General features: G+C 41.4%; 1 protein-coding gene across 1 annotated transcript in view; it reads left to right on the top strand.

Moving 5' to 3' along the window:
• LOC124777136 (klaroid protein-like) overlaps positions 1-15,616 on the top strand; it is a 468,625-nt gene that overhangs the window by 291,115 nt on the left and 161,894 nt on the right. The window contains exon 3 of the mRNA XM_047252430.1: positions 14,254-14,354. Coding sequence (XP_047108386.1) covers positions 14,254-14,354 — 101 coding nt within the window. The remainder of the gene's footprint in view (positions 1-14,253; positions 14,355-15,616) is intronic.

The following is a 15,616-nucleotide window of genomic DNA, read 5'->3' as shown; positions in this document are numbered from 1 at the left end:
TCGTGACAGATATTTTAGCAGCCGCTGGTATTGAACTGAACAATAAAAAGACTCAATTGCACCAGTCATCCGTCACATTCCTAAGTTATGTTGTGTCATCGGACGGTCTGACACCACCACAGGACAAGATCAAGCCTGATCTCGAGATGCTACGCCCTCAGACCTACAGGGAATTACGCAGGTTCATCGGAACAGTTAATTATTACCGGAAACATTTGCCAGCCGCTTCTGCGGTGCAGGCTCCTCTCACAGATGCTCTCGCTGGCCCACAAACTTCTGGCACCCGCCAGGTACCATGGACACCAGACATGGACAAGGCATTTAATGAACTCAAACAGCTGTTGGACTCCGCTGTCACTATTGATCACCCACGGGCGGACGCCACAATGTTTATCACTACTGTCGCTAGTGACAATGCTATCGGCGCAGTACTGAGTCAGACATACAACAATGTTACGACCCCCCTGCAGTTTTTCTCAAAAAAGCTAAACAACGCACAGAAGAAATACTCAGCATTCGACAGAGAACTACTTGCAGTTTACGAGGCCATAAGACACTTCAGAACTGATGTTGAGGGACGAGATTTCTATGTGCTCACTGATCACAAGCCGTTGGTTCCTGCCATAAAAAATCCTGCGGCTGATCCGCCCCCCCATGACGCTTTCGTCACATTGATTACATCTTGCAATTTACAAATTACATTCGCTACATCCGAGGAGCGGACAATGTGGTCACTGATTTTCTCTCGCGTGTTGGTGCTGTCACAACCTTAATTGACTTAACGGACCTACCTCGGTTGCAATCGGCAGACCCCGATACCATGCAGTTAATTTCAGACCACAGCTCCTGTCTCCAACCGATACGCTCTACTTTCCCTGGCATATCTGACTTAGTGTGGTGTGATGAATCGACTGGTACGTTGCGGCCATTCATTCCTAAGCCCCTTCAACGCCAGGTCTTTGACAAACTACACACATTAGCACAACCCGGTGTCAAAGCCTCCACCCGTCTGGTAGCTGAACGGTTTGTCTGGAGAAACAGGCGCCGTGACTGTCAGTCTTGGGCAAGGGCATGCATGGTGTGTCAACAGAACAAAGTTTCCAGGCACACTTCTCCACCCCTTGGCTGTTTTGCCCAACCTCCAGGCCGGTTTCACCATGTTCATGACGACCTCGTAGGCCCTTTGCCCCCCTCCGAGGGTTTCCGTTACTTGTTTACAGCTATTGACAGGATGACTCGGTGGGCTGAGGCTGTGCCTATTCCGAACATTACCTCTGAGACAGTAAGTCGAGCATTCTTAGATTCGTGGATCTCTAGATTTGGCTCACCTGTTTACCTCACCACTGACCAGGGGCGACAATTCGAGTCTTCAGTTTTCTCTGACTTATGTAAAATGTGTGGTATTGTCAAAATTAATACTTCTGCATACCACCCCCAAAGCAATGGGCTTGTCGAGTGATGGCATCGCACCCTGAAGTCTGCCCTGCGTTGCCATGACTCACTATGGACAGGGGCACTGCCCTTTGTGCTTCTTGGCCTTCTTGCGACTTTCAAGGAAGACCTCAAGGGGTCCGTAGCCGAGTTTGTATATGGCCAACCTCTGGTTTTTCCTGGAGAATTAGTCACTCCGACCCCACTTCCACGGCCCTCTGAACTCCCTTCACTTCTCGAGCGGGTGCGCTTGCACTGCAGCAAAATTCAGCCGCCACCTCCGGCTGCTCATACACCTCCACGCGTGTACGTACCGCGCACGCTAGACTCTTGTGAGTACGTGTTTCTCAGAGACGACTCAGTCAAAGCACCGCTTCAGTCGCCCTACACAGGTCCTTACAAGGTCATCAAACGCTCTGAGAATAACATGGATCTCCTCATAAAAGACTCTGTAACCACGGTCTCACTCAACCGAGTGAAACCAGCTTTCATTGAGCCTCAGGTGAACCTCCCTGATTCTGCCCCTATTTCTCCCACTCCTGCTTCGAGCGGCCATCCATCTTCCCACACCATGCATTTGGGTATTGATTTTCTACAGCATGTTTCTCTGCCGAGCGCTACTCCTTATCCGCGTTCATCTAATTCGAGTGGCCAATCTTTTCGGGGCTTCACTCCTCACAGCCCTCGCAGTCGAATTGGCAACCACTCGGATTCTAACATTGTGTTACCATCTTCATGTGACAGCTCTTTGTCACGCCGTTCAACCCACGCTGGCTCCTCGTTGCCTACGGTCATGCTTCCTCATCTGTCAGCCGATCGCCCGAGGTTGTCTCCTGCACAGTCTAGTGCACCTGCCACCCCCCTCTTAGCAGATGCTTCCCCTGCCATGGCTTTCCCACACCTCCCTGCCTCCCTACCATTGCTCGTACAGGTGCCATCCAAGAATTCACAACACATGTGCACCCTGATGACATACATAAATTATCTGTTGTCGTAGATGGCGATACAGTGTGTGTGGTACTCTCATGTGACAATATTGAGGGAGGACGTACAGAATCTCGTGTGGTGCGCCGCTTTAAATTGAGCTGAAGTGCTGCGTGTGGCAATTTGCGTGCCTTTGTTAGGCCTTCTGGCAAGGTGATTCTCCGCCTGCCGGCTGACGAAGTGCTACACCTTCACTCCAGGACGGGACGTCGTCTTCAGCTGCCGGCGTCGCTTGCTGACTTCACCGTCGACGTACCGGGCTTCACCCCCCGGTCTCCTACCAGTCGACCGCTTCCGCCTGATGCAGAAGAACTGTGCGTTACCTTCCTAACTTCTCACTCCCCCCCATTCACAGGGACGTACTCCATACTGCGCGAGGGGGGGGGGTCGGCTATGTGGCGTAGAGCGCCATAAAAATCGATATTTGTTCTGTGCGTAAGTGTGCTATCTTTGAGGAGAGGGCTTTGGAGAGCATATTGGACGCCAACGGCAGTTAGCCTCGGGACTTGTATCTGTGTAGACGCTAAGTGTGAATAAGTCTGTATATGAGAGAATTCTAGTTGTTTACCTACAACTATACCATATTCCCTCAGATGCAATATTTGCATTTGCTGCCAACGTTTTAGTGTCTTATCAACAAAGAATGAATATGGTTGGCATGTTTTGTGACCTAACAAAAGTGTTTGACTGTGTCAGTCACAAAGTGTGTTATTGGGTAGTCTTCTGACTGGTTTGATGTGGTCCACCATGAATTCCTCTGAATTCTTCTCCTGTGCCAACCTCTTCATCTCGGAGTACCTCTTGCACCCATATATTGAATTGTTTGCTGGATGTGTTTATTCCAGTCTCTGTATTCCCCTACAGTTTTTGCCCCCTACAGCTCCCTCTAGTACTATGGAGATTGTTCCTTGAAGTCTTAACACATGTCCTATCATTCTGCCCTTTCTTCTTGTCAGTGTTTTCCATTTGTTCCTTTCTTCATCAATTCTGCATATAGCTTACTTATTATTTATCTTATCAGTCCACCTAATTTTCAACAGTATTCTCTAGTGCCATATTCCAAATGTTCCGGTTCTCTTCTGTTCCTGTCCTTTTACACCAAGTAAAGTATCCAGGTATAAGTGGCACAACATCATTGGAATGGTGTATTGATGCATGTGAAGTGCCTCAGGGCTCAATTCTAGGTTCCCTACTTTTAACAGTCTGCCTCTTTGTATGTAATATTGTAAGTTTACTATCTTTACTGATGACAATGTGGCCTTATTGATAATTCATCAAGCAAACTTGAGGTGTCAGTTAATGAGAAATGTAGAAATATTGTGAAATGTTTCAGTTAAATACAGCAAAACAAACTTTATTCATTTTTATGCAGCTTCTAAAGATTAAGAAATACAAGCATAACTGGATGACCAGCAGATGGATAGGGTGGCTTCACATGGGTTTACACATTGACAGCAAACTAAACTGGTCAAACCACACCCTGGGTCTGTGAAAAAACTGTGTTCTGCAGCTTATTCTTTACACATTGTTTGCTCTTATGGTAATATGGAAACTATTGATCAGCTTGTTATAGTTATTTTCTTGCCATTATAACACATGGAATCATCCTTTAGCGAAATATGTCACTGGTTAGAAAAATGTTATAGACACAGAACATTTCTGTCATAAGAGTCACAAGCAGAGTCCACGATAAAACATGTGAAGAAATCTTTTAAGTAACTTGAAATCCTCATGGCTGCACAATATATAGTCTCCATAAGGTGTTTCACAAGGAATAAAGGCCCATTTTTCAAAACCAATAGTGTGTATCACAGTCATAATACTAGAAGAAAAAAAATACATCTACTAAGAGCATATAAACATGAGTGTGGTACAGAAGAGGGTTCATTTCAGAGGCTGTAAGATTTTTAATGCTCTACCATCACAAATTAAATATTGTGGATGATGAGTTCTTGTTCAGAAAGTACTTAAGACAGTTCCTATTGCAAGGATACTTGTACTCTATAACAGAGTATCTGTGTCCCTTTATTAATCAGGTACATGCAAGACTTTCATTTATTTGCATGTTTAGTTATTATTTGCAGCATATGCGAATAGTATTTAAAACTTCATTTTTCTGTAATAAAACCTAAACTGTACAGAGCATTATGTGAAATACATAAGTTTGTATGTGTTTACAAAGGAATGTATTGTAATAACCATACAAACTTGTAAAACTGGCTCATTCCATTGCTTATGACATATTCACAATATGGACCACTGGAACATGAAATAAATAAGTAAAAATGTCAGAACCTACCCTCTTGGTAATTCTTCTCTATGTCTAAGGGTTTGTGCCTTGCTCATATATCTTACATATTAAGCTGAATAGTTTTGTCATGACATTATTATGTGTGGAGATTTTAATGTTGATTTTCTGAAAGAGTTTGATTTTCCTGCATGTGTACAGTAGTATAGAAAATCAACACAGTAATAGATAATATTTTCATAGACAAAGATAAATTTAATCAAATAAACATTTATCCTGTTAAGAATGGTTTTTTGACAATGATGCACAGGTAGTTACAGTATATGACATAGCTCCATGTAGTAAAGTAAAACAGGCCTCAGAAATAGTGTGTTCAGCTGACAATTTAACAATTGCAAGTTAAATTGGATTGAAATGTACTGGGAACCTGATGCTAATTTAAAATATAACTTATTTTTTGATATGTTTGTTGAGTATATTTGAAAGTGAAAACATTAATTTTTTTTATTTTAATGTGTTATGTTAATCTCTTTTAACTTGGGGAGTTAATAGGTATATAAAGTTATACTACTGTGATGGGTGTTGGCTTTGTATGTATCTTGCCTACAGTAAGGCAGTCAATACGCTCTGTGAACAGCATAGTAGCTTACTCACATTTCATTTTTCTTGTTTATTACTGGACCTACTTCTGCTTTGCCCTTAATCCTGTAGTGATGTGACCCGTGATCCTGACCTTGCTGCCACCATACTTCTCCAATTCCCATTACACCTAACTTCAGGCCTTTAGTTTCTCTTTTTAAATTCTCTAACCTATCTATTTGATTAAGGGATCTAACAGTGCATGTTCCAACCCATAGAACAACCAATTTGTTTTTTTTTCCATGTAACAGCATCCACCTAAGTAAGTCCCATCTGGAAGGGGTCAAAATATATTACCCAAGAGCATGCCATCTTCAATAAACCACACAGTAGAGATGCATGGCTTTGGGAAATATTACAACATTAGTTTCCCCTAGCTTTCAGCCATTCACAGTACCAACATGGCAAGGCCATAATGATTTATGTTACAAAAGACTAGATCTGTCAGTCATTCAGACTGGTGCTCCGACAACTATGGAAAAGGCTAGTGCCTTTTTACAGGCCCCATAAGTTAGTCTGGCGTGTTCTAGTTGAACCTACAGTATAACGGTATGTATCATTGAGGTATGCAAGACACATCACAGTAGAGAGGTCCTATCCTGAGACAGGACCAGGGTGACTGATAACATGTCCTTCTATGAGTTAGCACTCTTTTTCAAACATAACTAACCAGAATACAAGATCATGTCAAACATAATAACTAACCAGAATACAAGATCATGTCCATACAAGAGACACCAACAGAATAAACTCAAGCACACTCACAGTTCCAAAGATTGCCCGCTCAAGGCCACCATCGATACTCAGCAAGGGTAATATGTCATAACGTCCCTTCAGAACTGCCCCCTCTCCCCCAGTTGTGTGGAGCACTGGGGATGGGGATAGGTGACCACTGTGATCCGACAATGTTGAAGCAGTATGACAGTCATGTGGCAGGAGAGGCATGGTGATGTCCAAGTCATAGCAAATGTAGGTTGAAGCAGAGTTCGTGCTGGCTGGGTTGCATGTTCACTTCACTGGGATCATCAATGTAGAATCCTACCCCAGGATAGGATCAGGATGACAGACAACATGTCCTGATATGAGATACTACTTTCTTTGTTACATGAATAACCAAAATGCAAGACAATGCCCTTACAAGAGACAGCCATAGAACCAACTCCACCAAACACACAATTCTGAAGATTGCCAGTACAAGGCCACAGTCAATGACAAGGTTATTATACCACAGCATCCCGACAAGGTTAATGTGTCAAGTCTTGTCCACAGAACTGATCCCCCCCTTCCCCTGCCCCTGATATTGGGGGAAAGTAACAGCCATGATCTGACAAAGCTGAAATGGTATGGCACCCATGTGACACAAGAGGCATAGTGAGGTCTGAGTCAGTGCAGATCTTGATCAAAGCTGTGTTCATGTTGGCTGGAATGTTTATACGTGGGAGCAGTTCCTGTGTCATCACACAGAATTTATAGTCTTGGAGATGTACTAGAGCTCACCAAGACTGGCTATAACAGGACTGGTCATAGGTATTGATTATTGGAGCAGAGCCTGGAGGTCACCCAGGCTGGAAACATTGGAATCCTGGGAAGAGGTGTTGAGCAGATACGAGTTTTACCTGCTGTGATAAGGAAGTGGCTGACTGTTGATAGCAGTGAGATAATAGTGGTTCAGTCCACACATGCAACGGGTTATAATTACATGTGAAGTGATGGTAGATGAAGGCATCCTTGTGCCACTGTTCCAGGTATTGTCCCTCAAAGGCCAAAAATTGTCAACTAATCTGATGCTCAGGTCATCATGCACCTCAAAATTGTTGAGAAGATTGCTGTGTGCTTTCAGGCCACCCAGATTAGGGGCAGGGGATGGAGTTGGCTGGCATGAAGAAAGTGGTGCATCATTGGTCGATGAGTCATCGTGCAGGTTGATGGTTTATCATAACAGTTGTAGGCCTGATGTTCAGTAGTATCTCAAAATTATGTATCCCTCATTTAACCAATTTGTGTGGGCCTGCTGTGGGTGTGGCTGAGGGGGGAGGGATGCAGAGATGCATTAAATGGCACTTAGGTGCATGCAGTGAGAGTGGGTAGGTCCATGGCCATGATTGGTGGTTGCTGAAGCATAAAATCAGCTGGTGAGGAGTGTTTCACCATATAGAATGTCTGCCAGAGAAGCCCCTAAATCATGTTATTGTGCTGAGCATACATCTAAAAGCACCCAAGGCAGGGGTTCAGGCCATTGGCCTCTAAGGCACATGAGTGCCATTTCAAGGTATGGTGCCACTGTTCCGACGAGACTGTAACTCTGTGGGTGTTAGGCAGACATCTGATATCGATGGGTGCCGTGAAGATTGCACACATAGTTCGCTGAACAAGGCCAATTCAAATTGCTGACCTCAATTGGTGGTTATAGACATTGGGCATCCAAACCAAGAAACACACATATCAATAAAAGGCCTTGCCGTTGAATCTGCCATGATATCCTCCCCGAGAAGTACATCCTTGTCAATGACCAGAAGAATATGTCGATAGCTACAGGACTCATGGAGAGATCATACCAGATCAAGCTGGACGTGTTCAAAACATCATTTTGGCGTTTCAAACAGTCCAAGAAGCAGTTGCGTGTGATGCCCTATTTTACTCCATTGACATAGCATGCTTGTGTGTTCCCACTCTTTGCAATGTTTCTTAATGTTCAGCCACACAAAATGAACTGAACCCAAGGCATGTCATCAGGCATATCCCGGGATCTGACAAGCTGTGCAACTGGCTGAAGTTGATCTTCCAAAGTCGCTGAAGGATGAAGGGGCAAGTTCAGTTTCATGACACATCACACAGGATCTGTTTAGTTGTGACCAGTATTGAGCCATATTCAAGTTTGAGTTTAGTAGTGGGATCATGGATAAGGTCTTGTCATTGCTGGTACTGCAGCTGTGCCTTCATAAACTTATCTTAGTTGATTTGCATGGAGATGGCAGTGATCTGTAAAAGGTAGAGCACAACATTTTTCACACCCTTCAGGAGGTGGATGTCAGTTGTAAAGTGTGTGACATAGTCCAGATGGTGGAGTCACCTGGGCTACATATCTTTTGATGGATTTTGGATTGAGTCAGCTAACGGTCAGAGTCTGTGTGAATGACTTCATCTTTGAACTGACAGATTCCTTCATAAACCACTGTAAGTTCACAGTCATAGGCAGACAACTGTGAACCTGACAGTTTATGCGAGAAGAATCAAAGTAGTTGCTGTACACCTGCTGCTTCCTGCTGGAGAACCCGTCAAAAGTCAATTGCGTAAGATGCAATATTGAGTTGAGTATGAGAAAGTGGATGTGTCAGAACTGTGGTATGTGCAAGGAGGTCTGTAAGCTGGTCAAAGCCATGCTCCATGCAGGGGGTCCATGCCACCTGACATTTACTTGTGGCATTCTTGCCTGCAAGGACCATCATGAATGGGATCATCCCTAGGATGTCTTGGAAATCCTGTGATGGCAGTGCAATTAATGCATGTCCTTGTTTGGGGAAAAGATGAAGGTGTCATTGATGTAGGCATATCAGAAAGGAGGCTTGATGAAAACACCATCAATAAACTGCTGCCAGGTCTGAGCTGTGTTTTTGAGGCTGTTTGACATAAAGAGGAACTTGAATAACATCAATGGGGTGATAGTCACTCTCTTCTGAGAAAATCTCCAACCGAGCCGGGAATCGAGCCCGGGCCCTTAGGATTGACATTCTGTCACGCTGATCACTCAACTACCGGGAGCAGACACAGTGTAACTGCAACACTGGGTATCAAAGAATGTTTCCCCAGAAAGAAAATAAATGGAATGTTAATTGTCTTTTCTTAATGTTAATGGCAGCTGTAATTTGATGGTTGCAACTCAGTATTTTCAGAATCACAATTAATGTCATCAATCTATCTTGCTCTTGATGATTTGCTGCAGATGCCGCTCCTTGGAAGTTTGCTAAGTGAAAACAGGCCAGGGAACTGCATGGTTCTCAATAATAATGTAAAGACAGTTGTTGTTTCATTTGTACTATTTATTGCTTCACAGAGTCCTTGTTGAAATCTTATATTGTACTGGCCCTCTCTGCGATTTCTTGTAGGTCTTATATGCACTTGCTGGCATTTGGAGCATTGTTTATTACAATCACTGAAGTTCTTCATAATTAAGGTAAATGTTATCAACTTGTGGTTACAACTGAAACACCTGAAATACAATACAAGGTCAAATCTTTTTAATATGTTTCTGGTTTCAAATATCCATACATTATTTTTAGACGTGAACAGCATTTCAGTAAAGATTCCAATAGTCCAAATAATCACTTCATTTACCTCATCAATAAGACTTAATTTAATGAATTTCAGTAATTGTTAAGTAATTAGGGGTTGTCATGATAAGCAATTGCATGGTAAGCTGACAGTACGTTAATCAGAGTTGTTACAGGTTTCAAACATTATAAAAACAGTATTTTTGATGTCTCTTTTATTATTTGATTGTTCCAATTAAACAGTTTTAATTGTAGCTAGAGAAATTTATTATATATGTTCCTAGAAATTGATGGATGTATTGTTGATGAGAACTTTGACATGATGTTATTGAAAACTACATTTCGGTGTTCAAAATGTGAAATTTCTACATTGGTCCTACCTAATGATACATCAGTCAATTAAGTGATCTGAATTAACTTTAGCATGGTGTGAAAGATAAGCTAAATTGGTTCTTGGAATCATTTGAAGAATAAACTGTTATGTTTCACTCCAAACTAGTTTCCTCACCAATCCCTAAAGTCTCTAGCTGTTTTTGCATATTTTTCAGCTGGTCATGCACATTTTGGAATTGATGTTCATTATCCTTACTCATTTGTTCATACACATTCTTCAGCTGATGTTCATTGTCCTCATTCATTTGTATTAAAGTATTAAACATTCTGGAAACTGTTATCGTACCTGGTTCCTCTCACATTCCTCTCTGGCTTCTCATTTATGTAACTCTAATGACTTTCGTAAGTTTAAAATTCTATTGTTTCTTTCTTCTTTTTCTTGCTTCAGTTTTCTGATAAGGGCATGTAAATCAAACTAAAGCAAATTTACAGTTTCAGAGATCACATATGCAAGACCTCAGTCAATAGTCAATGACATTAACAGGTCACAGCATCCCTACAGTGAACCCCCCCACCCCACCCCAACCCCCACCCTTCTTTAGTGCAGAGCACTGGTGGGAGGTGACCACAATGATGCTGAAACAGTTGACACCCAATGGCAGGAGATGCATGGTGAGCTTGAGTCATTATAGATGTCAGTCAAAGATGAGTTGGTACCAGCTGGTGTGGAGCCTGTGGGGTCAGCCTGCAGCATCAAAATCCTCAAAAGAGGTGTTGAGTGGGTGTGACGTTCTGGTGCAGTGATAATGTGGTTGCCATTTGGTGATAGTCGCAATGTAATAGTGGCCGAGTCCACATCATTTGGTATATTATAGATACATATGAAGTCACTGTTGATGAAGCCATCTTCATTCTGCTGTTCCAGAAATTCTCCCTTGATAATAGAAAATTGTCAACTAATTTGATGCTCAGGTCATTTGGCAAGAAGTTTTGGACATCAAAGCATAAATCAGAGTTGTTGGCAGTGTCGGTGTGTGCTGCCAGGCCACCCAACTCAGTGGAAGGGGCTGGAATTCATTGTGATCACATTTTTGAGGCCCTTATCCAGTGTGTGAGACTTGGAGTCATAGACAGTGATCATAGAGTTATTTACTGCATGGAGCTGTATAATGTAACTGCCATGGGACGGTAGAAAGAAATGCTGGAGGTGCAATACATCAGCGCCTGAACCGATGAGATAATACTGTTGGCATGAGTGATTGAGGATGTAAGATCTGCAGCCATTCTGTGGCCGTGTGATGTGAGACAATTTATTGCTACAGTGTGAGATTGGCAACTTGAATAGCCTCCTCGTCCATTTCTTCTATTGCGTGCCATGACTCTTTAGGGTAGTCATAAGATGAGTGACGATTACACTGTCGCCAAATGCTGTGTGAAACCATGTCACCAGGTGTGTGGGGTGTTGTTGTGTTTGCATGAAGGGCAATGCCCTTGTTGGGGGCCATGATGTCAAAACCAGTGGAGACTGGTCATGGTCAGCTGGGCTCAGCTGCAGCGATGTGCTGGACATGCCTAGGCATGTGCTGCAATCCACATTCATTGGTAATATTGTTGATGGTATTGATGCACTGCCTACATTGGAATATTGTGAAGATTCTGTCTGATAATTTGAATGTGATATTCAGTGATACATGTTCACTGATGATCATTGTTAATTACACTTGTGATGGAAGTTTGATCACCCGTAAGGTTCAAAGTATGTGAATCAGCATTTGCTGTACCTGTTCTGGTGATCATGAGAGGCATTGTAAGAGAGCCAAATTTGCTGCAGTGTACTTGTTAACTGTGGGGGGTTCGACGATAATGTCACTTTTCATATGAGTATACTCTTTTAAGTGATTGATAAATGCAGCAAATTTAGCACCATTACTAGTGACATCATATGTGGCTAGGATTATTTTGACTACCGTGAACCATAAAGTGGGTTGGTCTGGCAAAATGGTGGAAGGGTAGGATGTGCACTAAAGCGGGTGGAGGCAATATCAGAGAGCAGTTATGCTGATTGCCATGGCAAGATCGGTACGGGTACGAGAGACAAATATTCTGTATCTGTTCTTCGAAGCAAAGTGGGAAGCATACTAGGAATGTCTAAACATTGTGCAGTTGGCTATACCAGCACTAGGTCAAACAATTTTGCACAGTGCTCAGAGGACACATCAGTGAGAGCAAACATTCGCGAATCTGACTGGCTGCATTGTCACAGTTCAGTATGTCAGATTTTGGTGTGAAACGGTAGTGGCAATGAAAACACACAGTAAGCTGTTGGTAGCATGCCATTGTTCAACTTTTTTTCCTGCTATTGGACTGTTGCATTGATGTCACTTTCATGAGTGATGAATGTGTGTTGCTGAAGAATTGACTACAAAGCACTGTTCACTCTAAAACTGAAGTCATTGTATTGTCCTGTGAGTGGTAGCACACAGTGGTTGCATAATGGCTGCATTGTTGATGTGTAGTGTCCAAATTGGCATAAAAATATGTGGTTGTCATGGGTTAATATGCAGAGTCCTACCTCAGGATGGGGTCGGGTGGCAGACAATATGTCCCAGTATAAGATAGCTCTTTCTTTATTACTTGAATAACTGCAATACATGACTAAATCCATACAAGGGACAGACATCGAGTGAATGCAAGCACACCCACAATTTCTGTGCAAGACCACAATTGATGTTTAGAGAGGTTAATATGTCAAAGTGCGACCCCAAATAGAACGGTGGCTTTGAAGCATATAGGGAAATATAGATTTTTGTATGCAATAAATCATTATAAAAACAGTGGTACCATACTTTAGTTGTTTGAAGAAAAGGATTTCAGCAAAGCCACAGCCTAGAAATAGTGTTTTTCAGTGCTGAGAATGTACAGGGATTGTAAAAACATATTACAACACCATGAAAAATGCATTCTTGAACATAAATACAGATGCTAGCCAAGCAGACTGTGCTGCTGTATTTGGCTATGAATGGAACCTGAACCATGCCATAAATACATTGCAAGTGTCAATCACGGCCAGAACAGTGTTTTGTCTAGTTGTGAGTGTATTACGTCAGAACTGAGTGAATTCAAACATGGTCAAATTGTTGGTGCTTGTATGGTGGCTTGTTCTATAACCAAGGTAGCCAAAGTGTTTGGTGTTTCAAGAGGCACCCGTATTGAAGGTTTTTACCACACACATGGACAGCAGAAAAATATCATCCACTGAGACACAATGAGGATGGAAGTGTGTATTGAGTGATATGACAGACAGTCATTTAGGAGAATTATAACAAAAAATAAGAGGACGGCCACTGCAAAAGTCACTGCAGAATGGGATGTCACACTCATAAACCATGTCACCACCAAAACAATGTGAAGGAGGCTCCATAAGCAGGAAATTTCTTGGTGAATTGGAGTGCCAAAACCAATCATCAGTGATGCAAATGCCTGTATCAGGAAAAATGGAGCCAAAGAAATAAAACCTGGTCTGTGAAGTGATGAAAGAAAGTCATTTGGTTAGGTGAGTCTCGTTTCACCTCTGGCAAAGTTTACATCCCAAGAATGAAACATAGTGAAGGTTCAGTAATGATCTAGTCAGCAATATCATGGCATTCCATGGACCCCATAGTTACTCTGCAAGGCCACATTACTGCCAATGTTTGTGTTATCATTGTGGCTGATTGAGTCCATTCTATATTACAATGTTTATTCCCCAGTTGTGACGGGGGTGATCCAAGACAACAGGGCCCCCATTCACAAAGCATCATTTTCTGACCATAAGGATGAATTTTCAAATCTTCACTGGCCAACAGAATCACCAGATCACAGAGAACTGTTGTGGCCTACTTTGGAGAGAATGATGTGTGATTAATATTCACCTCCATCATCATTGTGTGAACTTGCAACTGCCTTGCAGGAAGAATGATACAAGATTCGCTTGAAAACCACACAAGAACTGTATTTACGAATTCTGTGTTGAATGGAAGCTGTTTTAAATGCCAACAGGTTTCTTATGTTACTGTGTTTGTTTTTGATGTTCCCAATTTTTGTCCAATCCCTGTACCTGTACCGTGTCTATTCTTAGCGTTGAAAAACCAAGTAGCCAAGTGCACTGAGGGCATAATGTTTTTTATTTTTTTAACAAAATTTTTCAATAAGGTGTATCATTAACCAACCATAATGAGCAGTCCAGTCTGTACTTGAAATTGGTTCAAATCCTAGAAGTTGACATGACTGAGAAAAAATTATATTTCAGCTTGTTATTGTATTATTTAGTAACTAGTTTACATCATGAGCCCATTACATTTTCTTTTTCAGTACTTGTTGCATGTCCACTGGTTGAACATTATTATTCGAGAGTGTTACATAAAATAGAGAGTGAGATAGGTGGAGTTTCAAGTAGCCTGAACCAACTTTCGGTGAGTAAACTCCTGTATTCATGATGGGAAGGATATATATATGGATAGTTAAGAAATAAAGTGTGATCTAATCTAAATCTAAGTGAACTTCTAAGGCCACCCTGTGCTGTCATGTGATTGAAATATTGCTGAATAACTGTCATAATTGAAGAACTACCACAATTCTGTCAGTGCATACAAGATGAAGAATTGATTAAGATAAGGTGCAAGGCACAGGTACTAGATCTATTTCATTAACACTGCATGTTGTGAAAGTCAGTAATTAAAAATTATACTCATTTTTAGTTTCTTATTGTAGTTGTTGATGATGTTACTGTTACTCATCATCCTGAAATAAAACAAGATATGATTTTGCCAAGAGGGTGCCTGAGTTTTGAAAGTGTTTAAGAACAATAAATTAATCTTCCTCTTGGTCTTAGTAGTCTGGCTTAATTCATTCATTCACCAAAACTGACAATAATGCAGTTCTGTTGTATTCTCAAAATAATATAAGCAGAAATATATTAAATTCTTCAAAATAAAACACCAATTGAAATCACCATAGTTTACATTCTCTCACTGTTGATTTAGCACAGAACAGTTTTTCTTATTTTTTCATACATCGTGAATATGTTTTATATGGGTGCTTTGGAGACAATTTACAGTCTTGCCTTCCTACATCCAATCATCACCATAGTTGTGAAGTGATTTCTCTCCTCCATTGTTCTCTGCCAGCTGTCTCCAGCAAGAGTAACGAAAACCAAAGATAGAAAATTCTTACATGGACATATGATAAGAGTATCATTCATATGTGTAGAATAGTTTACATCGAATAATAATTGCATTTTTTTAAAGTTTGAATAATCAGTTAGTTCTATAAACAATAATTATAAGGAGTTTTTAACAGTTTCTCTGTTAATAACTGGTAAGTGGAAACATAATTAGTCATATAAGTAATCAATGTTTCTCCCTAGTAACTCAAAAATATGAACACCTAGGCTTTCAGCAGAAAAGATGATAAGTAAACATGACACAAGAAATATGGCTCTCCAAACATCGAAATAAATCAATGAACTCACACTAAGAAAACATGCTTTGCCATACAGAATATTGTAAGAACTAAATATGTGTGTGTTGTGTTTAGTTACAGCCTTATTTCCATCCACTGTACTCCAGAATTGCATAGGGATAGGCTTGTTATATATCATTTTATTATAAACTCGTATTGTCGTTTTCATGGTTGATTTTAGATGCATTTTATGCAGCACTATTTTCCTTTTGTT

This window comes from Schistocerca piceifrons, chromosome 2 (genome assembly GCF_021461385.2).
Source record: "Schistocerca piceifrons isolate TAMUIC-IGC-003096 chromosome 2, iqSchPice1.1, whole genome shotgun sequence".
NCBI classification, from domain to species: domain Eukaryota; kingdom Metazoa; phylum Arthropoda; class Insecta; order Orthoptera; family Acrididae; genus Schistocerca; species Schistocerca piceifrons.
Note: the sequence above shows the minus strand (reverse complement) of the source record. Positions and strands in the feature narration are given on the sequence as shown.